Here is a 15,009-nt window from a genome sequence, read left to right on the forward strand (position 1 = left end):
ACATAAAATATACAAATATTGAAAATTAGGCTACATTAAATACACGTTATGGTTGTAACGATAGTAAAAAACTTGCCTCGTTTTAAAAAATGTACGAAATTATATAGCTTTTTTTAGAATAAAGCAACTTTTTTATCGTTTTATGAAATTGTTAATATCAAAAGGACAAATTCCTAAACTAGCTTAAACAAAACGTATAGCTTATCTGTTTTTAAGCCCCCTTTGGCCGTTTAAAAATTTAGTAACATCGTTGGTTACTCTGTCTTCTTATGTATTTTTATTGGGTATTGGCTTGGCAGAATAAAGTACTGCTTGTTCACCCAATGTCTAACATACGTTTGGTCAGTTTGCCAAATTTGTCCATAGTATAAATGGTCAACTGTACCGGTTTTAATGTGGTGTAGACTTTAAAAGTGTAAGAAAGTAAAGCTTAAGGTATTAAAAAAAATACCTAACTAAGCTAACAAGTGTAATGGCAAAAATTAATCAAAAAAGCGCGCTACAAACTACAATAGTTATATCACAAAAACAAAGCCAATATCTGATAACCAAAAACCCAAAATTTACTAGTAATTCGAAATCTAAAAAATTAAAATAATAGCTTTGCCAACTAAAAATGCACGGGTCCAAACAACTTTCTAAAGCAACAAAGTATACAAAAAACTATAGGTAGTGACGTTTTTTTATGAAGGTAACACTATAATACAGGTTTTTGAACCATAAAGACTATAAACAAATTAGGATGGTTTCTACTAATAATGGTGCGATAGCATACCAAAACATCAGCTTTTTGCATTTAAAAAACGATTAAAAATAAGTGGGAATTGCATTAAATTACAAATTTAGAATTTTCCAAGTCAAATTACACAAAGTGGTTATCTGATAATTTGACAGCGTTTCCATATTATTTTTGACCATTAATAATACCCCACAAGATTATTAAAAATACTACAACCACTAACAAAAATTGCATAGCGCTTTCATTATTATCTTGCTGATATTCATTAGGTCTTCTTGCAGGAGCTTCGTTTATTGTTTCGGAGCGGCTGCACATAAAGAAAAACAATGTTTTAATATATAGTTTTTGTAGCTAAGCATAAGATTAGGTTGAAATAAAAAACGTTACAATTATCCAAAAAAAATAGTAAATGATGTTATATTCAAAAAAACCTTTTGTGTTAGTTTATTACAAAATCAACTTACTTATAATTGGATGTCGATACATGAGAGCGAAGAGTTGGTTGTCTATTAAAGCTGCAAACCAAAATAAAAAATTAAAATCAGACGCAATGATTAAAGACACATCATACCATAACCCGTACAGCAACCTTGTTTAAATTAAATGTTGATAATCCTAAATTGAGCCCAAATATCAAATTCGCAGGTTGACCAAACAGTTAAACCATAAGGTTCTATAGAAATATGTGTTTCATTTAAAAAAAAGTTTAAAAAAGTACTGTTCGGTAAAAATTAATGTACTTATAATTTGATGATGACGCAGAATAGGGGTAAAGGTCGTTCACATTTGCTCTAATTTCAAGTCGTGGTGCATTATTTCTGCGAACAACAATAATAATATTAAAACCAGCAGCGTGAACAATGGGTGAATAGACATTCTACTTTAAAGTTTTTGACTTATCACCCACCGTTTCTATATATAGTCAAAGTGTTACTCAGTCAGTTACCGAATCAACAAGATGGCGGTTTTACTTAATTAATAATATCCTAAGATAGTAAGTAGAACAGAAGTCTTGGTTAAGTAAGTGCAAGTGTATTTTATGTTTAGGCTGTGTAGCCTCACAATCCAAATATAAAAAATTAAAATAAGAATATTATTTTTATAGTTTCCAATAACAATTATTTAGACAAATTTGCCAACTGTGAAAATGTGATAAAATATTTATTATCAAAAAATACAAACTTACCTGTTACGAGATTTTTGGTACTCATAATAAATCTCTAATTCTCCTTTTTTAAGTTTTTCAGACTTAACAGTCTTTCCCACTTTATCCCACCAAACTATAATTCAAAAATATAAACATATTTTGAAATTGACGTAAATATTAATTCCATTTATTACTAACCAGGTAATCTTTGCCGGTTATGATTACAAAAACAATGCTTGTACGTGATTGGTCCTCGAACTTGCACGTGACAGCCATTGCTTGTTGAATTTCGTTTATCGTCTTGTTTGCCAGCCTCAAACGGTACAACCCTTACATTTATGGTATCAAGGATTCCCATTAAACATAAAACTCTGAATACGTAAAGTCGCCGGTTGTCTAAACTGTTGAATTAAGATAAAGAAATAAACACTCTTGAAATTCCACTTTTTTACTATAAAGTAAATGCGTTTAACAAACCTTTCCAATTGTAAGCCATTCCTAGTAATACGAATTGTTCTTATTTCATTGACACTGGTTAATTTAAGCGCAATTCTCAGAACAAGTTCATTGACCTTATTTCCATCTTGAAAATTTCTAGCGATTGAGTCTTGCGTAAACACAATATCGATAGGGTTTTTGCTCATACTGACTGACAAGTTGCAAAATACACTATAGCGTTACTTAAATTTAGCCTACTTCCTTATAAAACTAAACGCGTAGTGTGGTTAGCAAACGTTTTATTAAGGGAAAAAGGAGAAAACGAAAACCACTTTTGCACTAGGGGAATTTTAACCGACAAAACTGACGTCTGCCCAAATATTTAACACAGTTGAACTACCACTTATTCTGATTCTAAGTCAACTACACCATAAACAATTCAAATACGCCTATTGATTATAACTATAATAAAAAATAGTATAGCGTATTTTAAAGTATACCTTGGTCATGCTGCTTACGTAATTTATACGCCTACCACTTACTAAAAATACCTAATTAAGCGCCTATATTTTTAAAACAGTCTTAGGACAAAAAAAAACGGCATTTTTGTACTTTACTGCAAGAGCGTGTGAGAAATAATGCAGGAATAAGGAATAATACATCATTAACCTTAAAAGTCGAAAAATGATGCAAAATCGACTATAAAGCAAAAGGGAAGATTAGGAAAAGGTATAAAAATTCCGTCCTTCTCCGCATTCAGCGATTTTTTGTTAACGTTTAAGTTCGGCCTCGACATTTCCCGCATCCCGTATTTTATTACTTACCCAGTGAGGGTCGATATAAAATTAGGTTCTGTATTATTGTATTATTACAATATAAAAAACATTTAAATAAAGCCTATTGTAAACATCAGGCATTGTTACATTGTGATTTAAAATGTGTTTATCAATAAGCTAATTAAAAATTACGCATAGTGCAGTTCTGTTAAATATAAAAAAAGGAAACCTATAATATATAAAGATTTTTTCATAGTACCATGACGTATGATATGATTTTTTAAATGTAGCCCATTTCCTTTCATGTACTAATTACAAAAAAAACAAATAAAAATAAGTCCAATATATTTATTTCCTTTTTTTGCTTTGTCTGCTTCGTTTTTGTTGCTGCTACTGCATGCCTGCTAATTTTTTTGTAATAAAAGTACTGTTACAAGTTGTTAGCAATGACTAAATAATTATCAATAAAAATGTGAAAATGCTTAAAAACGACGTCAAGTAAAAATAAAATCATTACTAATAAAAAATAAAACATTACTATAATGCGACCATATTACTAACAACAACTACTTTATCGCTAGTATAAATTGTATAAGGTCTAATTTGGTCTGCTTTTGAACGTCAAGAAACAAGTAATTTGGCGGGGGTAACAAAAAGAAGATCGATACGCGTGGTTGAACAATACAAGGTTAAGTCGACAACAAAATCATCGACCATTACGAAGGCGAACAACCATCACAACAAAACTACTTAAACGAAAACAAATAAAAATTGAATAATAAAATAACATAAGTTCTGGTTCGCTTTTAAAATTAAAAATGTCCTAACTGGTCGAATAGACAAAAAATAAATCACGATTCACGAATAATCAAAAAATAAGATGCCGTACCCGTAAACAAACCACTTTTCTAAACCTTTAATTTAAAGTAAGGTTAGTTTTTCTCAATTTATTGTCCAGGATATATTTTAAGATGTTTGGTTTTATATAAACCCCTTTCAAAAATGCTTTTTTAATATATAAAGAAACGTTAACATACATTTCATTACGCGCAACGTCGTTTTAAAAAACTTGCTTTCCGAGCAGACCCTACTAGTAACTAAATGTGATAACTTCTTATGCGTGTTTTAATGTTTCGTTTACATTTTATTTGTTTTAGTAATTGCGCGAAAAAAAATGATTTTCAAAATGGCAAAATATAAAAACAAATATCATTTTGTTAAAGTGTATATCACCAGTTTAGCATTTTGATTATTAATGCAAAAAAGTCACTCCATATAAATACTTATTTTAACTAATTTTTTTAGTTTTTACAACAAAAAAAACGTGTAAATTTGTTTTATAAAGCTTGTTTATTATTAAAGTACCTTTTTATTACGAATGATTTGGATAAAAACATGCAGTTAAAAAATTAAACTTAGGCGTGGAACAAAGTAAGTAAAATTATTAACCTTTTAAAAAACATTGGACCTAAAACATCACTACATACGCGGGTACTTTGGTCTGGCCAGCAAGGAGGAACCCATAGGGCGCTTACCCAACAAGGCACTTGACGAGGAAGAAAATCTTCGTGCAGTGTGCAGTGAATAAAGTCGATCTTCTTGAGTATAAGGTATCCTAGGGCGTGGATGATTAACTAGGTGCTGAAATTGTCTTTCTTCGTCAAGTGTCTGAAGATGCGACAGTGTACTCATTTTTCTAGGAGTGCCCAACAAGGCACTAGGTCGTGATAACAAAGGACCTCTGTCTTTATCTTGTAACAGAGGTCGCCTTACATGAATTAAGTCTTGACTGTGTTCTGCCAAAATTTCATCCTCATAATGCTCATAAGGATATTGTCCATACAATTCATGAGTTTTGTCAAAATTTAAGTGTTCTAGTCTATCATGGTTATGCTCTAGATGTAGATCATCATACTTATTATGTGTTAGAATGTCATGATATTCATCATAGGAGTCCAAAATGTCATGATGCGCTTGAGAATTATAAGTTGATGGATAAGATTTGCGAACCAAAAGTGACTGCTCCTTAAATCTGTATTTTGCTTCATGAGATAACAAAGGTCGTTCGCGAATTTTGTGGTACGGTTTATGCAATGAAACTGGTTGTTCATGAGAAGCAGAAAACTCGCTTCCATGATGGTAGTAATTATGGTTGTGATAATAAGAATTAAAACTATTAGCCTGGGGTCTTTGTTTAATTGATTTTTGGTTGAATTGTTTTGGTTGTTGTTTTTTAAATAGCACATTTTTCTTTTTTGGCGCAGACGATTTTGGTACAGAGTTATAATTATCTTTAACTTTTGTGTTATTATTTTCCACTATGTTTGCTGACACTGTGGAAGGTACTTCACTATGTGGTGTATTAATCGGATTAAAGTTGGTTTCAGCAAAACTTTGAAAAAAACTAGGTGGTGTAATATTTCCTTTGTCTGTTTCAACATTGTCTGGAAATTTTTCCGCCTCAATATTTGATTCAGGTTCAACTTTAACATGATCTACACTAACGCTTTTATCTTCAGATAAGTCTACACACTCTTGTTTTATAGTTTTTACCTCTTCAGTAGCTTCAGTGGGGACTGCAGGTTGTTTTGATTCCCATTTCTTTAAAGCAGCTTGTAGGGTGGGGTTGTCTGCAAATGCTTTTGCAATCGGGGCCAAAGACCCTTCACACAATGCCTTAAAAATCTTTTCTTCCATAAACGCTCTAGCATCTTGGGTTAGAAGATCTTCGCTGTCAGCCTTAGTGGGGTCACTCTTTGCATAGTCCTTCAATTTTATGCTGTTGTCTTTTTTGGATGATGCTAATTTTTCCAAGTGCGCTTGATAAAAAGATGTAGACGCTTCGTCATTAGAGGTAGATGGTCCTGTTTTGTCGACCTCAGTTGAATTAGTGTACTCAACAACACAGGTCTCGTTTTCAAGTTGAAATCCATTTTTAATCATCAGAAGGTTGTCACGGAGTGAATTTAATTCATTGGGATTTTTAAAAATTGGGTCAGAATTTTTCTAAATTTAAACAATGCGTTGACAGCTTAAAAAAAGGTAAAAAAGTATTTTAAAAAAGTACTAACCGTTGAACTTCCACTTTCAACCATTGAGTTTTCATCTTAACAAAATAATATAGTTAGAAAAGGTTAGTATTTTCTTTGTAAAAAAATGATTTACTTTTAATTATAAAATCTTACCAGTATGGTTTTGTTTTTGTCCGTCAGGTATTTCTTTACTAAAAATGCATACCGTTTAAAGTTGTTATAAATCAAAAAATCTTCATATAATGGGGCTTAATAGATATGGACAACAATATATATAGGTAGTGACTATCTAAACATACGGTTTTCAATTGAAAGGTTATAAAGACATTTATGGTGTGCGGGTATATTATTACATGCATGTATTAGTTGTGAGTTGTGACCATATTACAACAACTAAAATGAAGCTTAAAGGGCAGCAATTGACTAGTGTTCATATTTTTCTTTAAAAAACACAAATAAATATTTGTGGCAGCAAGGAAGTAGAGTTAACCTTTAACATAAAACCTATAAAGTAAGGCTGTTTATAATTTACTAGTATGAAATGTAAGTAGATATTAACCTTGTTTTAGATGTGCTTTGGCCGTTGTTGAAAGCGTTTAAATTACCAAGCAAAATTTCTTGAATATCAGCTTTAACCTATAAACAAAACAAAAATTTGCAAAAAAAATATACACTTTAAAGAATTTTCACTCTAACATTACTTAAAAAGTCTATTTAAAATGGTTTGTTGTTACAACTTTACATTAAAAAATTGAGTAAGTACAATAAACAAATTCCCCCCTCAAAAAAAAAATCTAAAAAAGGTGGTGAAATTTGGGAATTATATATTTACAGCCACACTGCTAGTTATACTTATAAATAAATTTATTTTTATCTCACTTTAAACAATGCAGATTGTAGTTTTTGTTCTATTGACAATTCAGCTGGAGTCATTTCACCAGACCCAACAAGTTTACGAAGCCTAAAAAACAAAAAAAAAAATTAATTTATTACAAATGTTCAAAGATGAAAGTTTTTGATTTAAAAACTAACCTAACAACGCTTTGATTAAATCTTTTTCTTTGGCAAATCAATAAATATAATGATTTTCTGCTTGAAGGCTGCATCCATTCAATAACTTCTTCGGTTTTCTTTATTCCTGATCTTTTAGCATCTTCTAGTAAGAACCGGAGGATATTTTTATCTTCTACCAATGGCATGCTAAAATTAAAGTAAAATTTTATTTTTGATAGTTTTTTAAAACTTATTGTAATTAAATTTAATTTTCTTTTAATACTTACTTGTCTGATGCTTTTTCTTTATTGGGTGCTTCATTACCTTTTCCTTCTACGTAACAAAAAAGCTATTTTTTTAACAAATTTGAAGCCTTTTTAAACTAAAAAACACAGCTGTTGTAATGTAAGAATTTTAATGGCCATATATTGGTTGTTAATTGTGTTTAAGGTATTTTTTAAAAAAATACTTTAAATTTTTTTTACACAATTAATCCATATTAAAGCAGTTCTAACTATTTATTAAATTTACCATGTTTTTCCAAATAATTTGATGACGAAGAATTTTGTTCCTGCTGAGCATTCTTTCTTGCATCTTCTAGCGCCTTCTTGTGAGCAGCCTTATTATCCCTAACATGCAAAAACTCTGTATAATTTTGTTAATTTTTGCCCACAAACAGCTTTATAAAAAAAAAATTCAAGCATTATGGTATTTATTAGGATTAAATAGCGTTTTTAAAAAGAAACAAAAATACTTACATAATCAACTCCTTAACTTTTTTTGCTAAAAATAAATAAAAATATTATTAAGTTATAGACCCCCTTGAACAAATTGATAATAAACAATTTTTACTTGCAACTTTTTTGTTCTTTTCATCGAGTGGAATATATTTGGTTGCACTGATAATCTATAATCCAAAAATTTTAATATTTTAACAACAGTTTATCTTTTTTCTCTAAAACTTATTTGTTAAACAAGCAGCGTGGTGTGGAGGTCAGAGCACTTGGATTTAGTACATGAGGTCATGGGTTTGATTTCCACTGCTCTAATGCTGTAGTGACCTTAAGTAAGGCACTATAAATAGTATGAACTTCTGCTAAGCCAACAATTTATCAGCAGCTTAATTATTAAGCAAATATATTTTTAAATAAATCAAATTGCCAAAGAAATTTTTTTAAAAATGCAGTATAAGCACCATATTTAATGTTGTATTCATGTCACAAAAATTAAACTTTACAGAAAAAAAAGTTTTTTTTACCATAAAAAAATAACACCTCAGACATTATGCTTAAAATTTGGCTTTTTACAGAAATTGGTGCACTAACCTCCACATTTTCTATTTGATAAGAAGGATTTTGAAAGCCAAGTTCCCTGCAAATTGACAGAATTTCGTGTTTAATCTCTCTGTTGTCCAAACATTTGTAACTCCCAATAACTTCCTTGTATCTTGCTGGATAGTGAATTTGCTGCAAAATTTTAAAATATTTTTTAAAGATTGATTATTTTTCAAATTGCTCTTTTCACATTTTAACTTACAACACTACCAAACCCTAGAAAACATTTAAATTTATAAAAAAATAACAATTTTATTTAGAAACACAAAGAAAGATCAAAGGTTAAAAAATCAAAGATAATTATTTTAATGGGAAGCAAATTTCTAGGGGCCCTGTTTTACTTTTAAATCATATTTAATATTTATTCTCAATATATTCTGGTTAGTTTGTAAAGTGCTTTTTTCTTTATAAAATCTTGTTTTACTTTTAAATCACATTATTGTTTATTCTCATATTCTGGTTAGTTTGTAAAGTTTTTTTTTCTTTATAAAACAACAAGATAGAAATTATTTTGTTTAAACTTGGTAAAAAAATTATTTTTCTAAAATTGATTTAAAAATGGTTATTTAAAGTATTGGATCACTTGTACTGTATGGTCCTTAGACATTTTTTAAGGAGTAAGGTACAAAAGAAAGTAGAAAGAAATTAGTAAGGATCATAAAGTACAAGAGATTGTTTAAGGACCGTAAATTACAATTGATCCAAATTAAATTAATACTTTTTTTTTACATAATGATGCCTACACACAAAAGAAAAAGTCAAATTTATCAGACTTACAAGATATTGAAGTCTATGTTTGAAACCCGTCACATGGTCCATCATATGTTGTAGAAACAAAGTATGTACTTGACAGATTGCACAAACCATTGCCTTAATGCATTGATTTTTATAATCATAATATTCAGTAACATACTCCAAACCTGAAAATTTAAAAGAATAATTTTAAAAAATATTATCAATGCTTTGGCTAATTTTTAAATTATATTTTAAGAGTATAAAAGTACAAGACACTAAGTCAAAACATTTATTAAAAGAAATCAGAACAAAAAGCAAAAAATCACATACTATAACCAAAATTTTAAAACAAAGAATTTAGCAATATTTAACCAAAATCTAAAAAGTTTAAAATTTTTATCTAACTAATAATATATTAATATACTACTACTTGAACTTATAACCAATAAAATTATATTTATTTACCAACAACAGGAGTTTTCTGGGCAATTTCTTGAAACTTTTTCTGTGGGTCATCAATTTTTTGCCAAGTTTTCATGTCACCTTCATCAAAAAAAAAACTTACTTTTTACTTAACATTATAAATCAGAAGTTTGGTAAAATATTTTAATAAAAGATTTTTTTTTGAGTTTACTCGAAAGTTAATTTTATGTAAAAAAAACTTTAAAAAAAATTTTGTTTATTTTAAAAAAGAGGGGTAAAAAAGAACCCCATTGAAATAACTATACACCCTTGTCCTGAGGTAGTTTTATAACCCCTAAAGTTATCCAGGGTAAACTTGTCGCATCGCCGCAAAAAGAGAACCAATGTAATTTTAATTTTGTTTATTTACTTATTCTAAGTATACCGGAAAAATCCGGTAAAGTTATAGAGGTGTTCTGTTTTACAAAACATTGCTACCATTAAAAAAAAGTGTGGTTTGGTATAGTTTAGTTGTTCTAAATTTAATTGTAGTTGGAAAAAAAGAAAAAATTTCCCTTTTTCCTTTTTTAACGCAAAAACCGACAATAAATAATTTTTTCATCTATGCATTTTTGTAAAGCACAAGTTAGAAAGCAGCCCGTGGTCATTTTAAAAAAATAATTTATAGCGAGTTTTAAATGAAACTTACCTGGATCACTTACTTGCATCTTAACTTTATTTGCTCTCTAAAAAAATAATCAAACCAAATTTCCAATTACTATTATTTTAATTCTTTTTAAGTAGTCATTATAAAAAATATGTTCATTTTTTATTAATTTCTTGTGTAAAAATTATATAGAACTCAATTTGAAATTTGAAATTTAAAAAATATTTCGTGTATTATGGGGTTAAAAAGTTGTTTTATACCTTTTTATTTCTATGACGAGAGGTATTTAAATGTCGAGCATACTGCATTTGATTTGTAAATACTTCTTTGCAAATCTTAACAAAATGGAAAATGAAAGTTAAAAACACCAATATTAAATGTCCTTTTTTCAATCTTTTATTTGTCAGTATTTAAATTGTTATCAAAGTTTTAATAATGTCACAGCCATAAATAAACGACATGTCCAAATTGTTTTTTACCATCCCAGAATAGCTTGATCAAAATATTTTTTAACATATATAAAGGGCAAAATGACTTTTAAGTAACAAAATTGATATTACTAGAATAAACGACAAGAATAACACACACTGCTTGCAAGCAGCAAATAATCTCCTGTTTAAACTTTGCAGACTTTTTGGTGCTTTTGAAAATTAAAAAACTGGGTTTTAAACAACCCGCTTTGAGGATAAAGCTCCCCAAGACCAGAACAAATATTTTTGCAACTGGAATAACACTAAAGCACTTAACAAATTTTATAATTACCACAGGCCCTCAATATCCAATGGGCCTGTTTTAATCATCCGTTTAACTTTTGTATTACGAATCAATCTTTTAAAAATGCATTTGGCCAACGTTACAATAGGCCACATTTTTCGAGCACAATAAAAACCTTTCAGGTGTCAATTACACCATAAAATGACAGCTAATGTTGTTTACTAAAGGTATGTTTCTTATACACCAAAAAATTTACATGAACTTGAATAAATTTAAAAAAAATTAACACTTTTGGCATCATATTATACATTCTGGGTGCCAAAAAAACAAATTTTTTTTTCATAAACAACCTTTTAGGTTTCGAGCCTAGTTATGTTAACAAATTTAAATAAAATAATTGTTATACAAATACTGATACAATGTACCAGAGTAAAAATATAATATTTTTAATTTAAGTACTGTCTGCAAATGCTTTACTTTTAAATAAATTTGGAGAAAACATATTTAAAGTCAGTTTTAGTAGTTTTTATTTAAAGAAAAAACAACTTAAGTAGTTAAGCTTATAAATCTAAAAACTTGCAAATTTTAATACTCACTTCGCATGACTTAATAAAATTATGATACTGATCTGTTGTATTGTAATAATTTTGATTAAATTCATTGGAAAATGTAACCTGCCTCTCTGATTCATATGGTTCATAGTAAAAATCTGAAAACAAGAAAATATTTATTATGGGTTAGTTTTTTAGTATTTATTTATCCAAACTCTTCTTTCCTCCAGTTTTTTTTTATATATTTAATCTCAATGTAGGGTATATACCTATATCATACTAAATCAAATATTATGGGATAAATCGAATAAATGAATCACTTAATACATTTAATTCAATCAATATTTATTCGATGTTGTACACAATGTGGAAGGTCGATTTCGCAACCAAATAACAGAATAATATTTTTTCTTCAACCCACAGCTAGACTAAGTTGAATTTTTTTTTAGTGTGTATTTTTAACCTTGATGTGGGAAGGTCGAATGCGTGACCTAAACATGGAGTAACATCAGTTACTCTGACCCAGTCTTGAATTGCCTTAACAGTTTGGAATATTATATGGATTGTAATTGCCTAGTAATTATGCCGCTGATTGAGTGCTAGCTCAGCAAGAGTTCATACCGTACAGCCGTGAGGTGAAGATTGAAGCCATGACCTCATGTGTGGTGGAGCAAGTGGTTTTATTACTTTTTTATAACTTCTTTTATAACTTCTTCCAAAGTTTGAACTTCTTATAACTTCTTCCAAAGTTTGTTGAGAAGTTCGCTTTGCACCTGACGTGCCTGCGTTGGGAGGAACTTGAGTATCCTGATCTTGCTTAGCTTTAATGTCAATGTTGTGTCTCAGTAAAAGATGCCTCATCATTGAAGTTGTAGTAAAACTTGCCTGACTATTGCCGCGACTAATTAAGCAATTACACATACTACATATTGCCTTTGTGTTGTCATTGGCACTTTCATCAAAATACGACCATACTTTGGATGATTTAGAAGACATATTCTTGGCTTATAAAGTTTTGACAGTGAACAATACTACTTTAAATAACATAGAATTAAATAACAAAATATGGCAAGCAAATTGCGCAACAATCAAATTGACAAACAAATAAGAAAAAAAACGTTATTGCGAAACAAGAGCACTTTTTATTAAGTAAAAAGTGTATTTGTTGCGCAATCGTTGCTTAAATAACGTAATATAATTGAGAGTAATTTATAATTTATTAGAAAAAGGCAAACTTTGTGTATTTTTATGTAAAGAAAATCGCATACTATCTTAAATGACAAATTATTACTCGGTGTCCGAGTACCAAAAAATGCTCGACGAGCACGAGTATTAAAATATTCCTAATACTCGGGCCGAGTACTCGGACTCGGATTCGATTGGCCCATCCCTAATGGCCACAAAAGAAAGCAAATGTGGCAAAAATAATATAAAAATAAACACCTTTTTATAAGTTTCACAGAAACTGGCTGACTGATATCTTGAAAAAGTCGCGTAATGTGATTTTCGTCCATATGGGGCTCCAACTAAAAGCAAATTGATTTAGAAAACTAAAAAACTTATTTTCAACATTAATTGTGTATAAAAATATATTTTTATATTAACTTTCCAGCATACCTGATTTGTATCAATTATCAAGCTAAGATAGAAATTGTAACTATCTTAAAGTGTTATGCCAAGCCTTCCCGAAAATACCAAGCAAAAATACTGGTCTTTGACAAACAAATTCAAGGTACAATATACAAAAAAAGAATCCTTTTTTTCTCAATAAAGTTAAATTAGTAACAATACTTTTTGTAGCAAAAAAGTTGCAAAATGAGGTTTACCTCAAGCGAACATGGTCAAAATAGTATTTCGCAAATAACTGAATAACCTTCCTACACTTACACATATTAATTATCGCAAAAACTTTAACCAAATAAATTCATTATATAAAAATGCATTAGGTGAATGGTTGAACATTTTTTTAATATTTTAATGTTTAGAAAATAGCCACAGCCCAAACTGTCAAAGTATGTAAATCGTTTCAGATTTTGATCACAACTCTTGTTGATCCATATTTACCTGTACTTTCCAAAATCTTAAAGAACTAAAACAGAATTAAATTGGCAAATTTATATTAATACCTGATAATTAATACTTACATCACCCATCCAAAGGGATCTTGGCATGATTAATGACTTTGTGTGATCAGTTTCAGTTTGATTCAGGTTTGCTGATTGGCAGTTAATCTAAAAAGCTTTGTCTGTCAGTCTTTCACTTACGATTAAATTATTTTAAATCAAGGTGAAAGACTCTAGCCTATTTATTAATTAAAGTTTGGCACTATGTAAAAGGCGGAGTGCTTGTGCGGAGTGCGGAGTGTTTTGATTTTTTTTTATAATTAATTTTTTAAATTTTTTATTGACGTCACTTATGGTGACGTCATCAGAATGTTATGTTGGGACGATGATAGCATAAAGTTAACATACAACCATCTGTGGTACAAAAAATGTAGAAAACTATACACAGCAGGTACTGATGAATGATAATAATTTTTAGGCAAAAATGACGTCATAACCCCTGTGTGCAACATTTCTATTGCCCATTCCTAAAGTAAATTAAATTTGCAATCGAATAATGCTAACTAAAAGTTGGCACAAAGGGGATGAAGGGGTTAACGAGACCATTATTTGACGAAATTACGTATTTTGATTATCAGTTTTTGGGCGGAAATAACGTCATAACCCCTGTGTGCCACATCTTCATTGACACGTTTACAAAGTAAATTGAATTTGCAATCGAATGATGCAAACTAGAAGTTGGCACAAAGTGGTTGAAGGCGTCAACGGGAGCATTATTGGACGAAACGTATTTCGATTATTAGTTTTGGGGCGGAAAAGACGTTATAACCCCTGTGTGCCGCATTTTTATTGCCCCAATCCTATACTAAATCTAATTTGCAATCAAATGATGCTAACCAAAATTTAACATAAAAGGGGAAGAAGGCGTCAACGGAAGCATTACTTGTCGAAATTACGTATTTCGATTATTAGTTTTTGAGCGGAAATGACGTCATAACTCCTGTGTGCCACATTTCCAACTATGGGTGACGTCAATTGCTTACATCTGAGTTATTGGTAAAAGTACCCGCCCCCTGAGATATTACCCTCTGAGATAATGGTAAAAGTGCTTACCACAGAGAAATTGGTGAAAGTGCCCACCCTCTGAGATATTGGTAAAAGTGCCTTCCTCTAAAGAATAGGTAAAATTGCCTACTTTAGAAATATTGGTGAAAGTGCCTATACCCTCTGAGTTATGGGTAAAAGTACCTACTTCTGAGTCATTGGAAAAAGTTCCTGCTTCTGTGTTATAGGTAAAAGTGCCTGTTTCTAAATTATAGGTAAAACTGCCTATCTCTAAGTTAAACTTATACGTGCCTTCTTTTGTGTTATAGGTAAAAGTGCCTCTCTTCAAGTTAAAAGTGCCTCCCTTTACGGTA

At 29.9% G+C, this 15,009-nt stretch overlaps 3 protein-coding genes across 7 annotated transcripts in view; all 3 read right to left on the reverse strand.

The window, feature by feature from the left end:
* LOC145751188 (actin, muscle) overlaps positions 1-15,009 on the reverse strand; it is a 71,028-nt gene that overhangs the window by 36,907 nt on the left and 19,112 nt on the right. The window lies entirely within an intron of this gene.
* On the reverse strand, positions 541-3,272 carry LOC145749733 (uncharacterized). Its single transcript, XM_082565582.1, has 6 exons — positions 2,364-3,272; positions 2,085-2,287; positions 1,926-2,019; positions 1,480-1,557; positions 1,204-1,254; positions 541-1,046 (listed from the first exon to the last, which is right to left on the reverse strand). Exons 1-6 carry the CDS (start codon positions 2,528-2,530, stop codon positions 905-907), a joined length of 735 nt encoding a protein of 244 aa, XP_082421708.1. The 5' UTR covers positions 2,531-3,272; the 3' UTR covers positions 541-904.
* Positions 3,855-13,834, reverse strand: LOC145749732 (uncharacterized). Of its 5 annotated transcripts, XM_082565577.1 has the most exons (17): positions 12,150-12,332; positions 11,574-11,686; positions 10,524-10,598; positions 10,306-10,342; positions 9,660-9,737; positions 9,237-9,379; positions 8,451-8,591; positions 7,978-8,032; positions 7,884-7,908; positions 7,657-7,754; positions 7,413-7,458; positions 7,165-7,332; positions 7,012-7,093; positions 6,692-6,768; positions 6,286-6,323; positions 6,172-6,206; positions 3,855-6,106 (listed from the first exon to the last, which is right to left on the reverse strand). In XM_082565577.1, the coding sequence occupies exons 1-17, from the start codon at positions 12,178-12,180 to the stop codon at positions 4,580-4,582; spliced, it is 2,769 nt and encodes a 922-aa protein (XP_082421703.1). In that variant the 5' UTR covers positions 12,181-12,332; the 3' UTR covers positions 3,855-4,579. The 5 variants fall into 5 exon arrangements, with proteins under 5 accessions (XP_082421703.1, XP_082421707.1, XP_082421705.1 ...); XM_082565581.1 differs by lacking the exons at positions 10,306-10,342; positions 10,524-10,598; positions 12,150-12,332 and adding exons at positions 12,972-13,054; positions 13,673-13,834; XM_082565579.1 differs by lacking the exons at positions 10,306-10,342; positions 10,524-10,598; positions 12,150-12,332 and adding exons at positions 12,972-13,617; positions 13,673-13,834.

The sequence above is a fragment of the Corella eumyota genome, chromosome 4 (genome assembly GCF_963082875.1).
Source record: "Corella eumyota chromosome 4, kaCorEumy4.1, whole genome shotgun sequence".
Lineage (NCBI taxonomy): Eukaryota > Metazoa > Chordata > Ascidiacea > Phlebobranchia > Corellidae > Corella > Corella eumyota.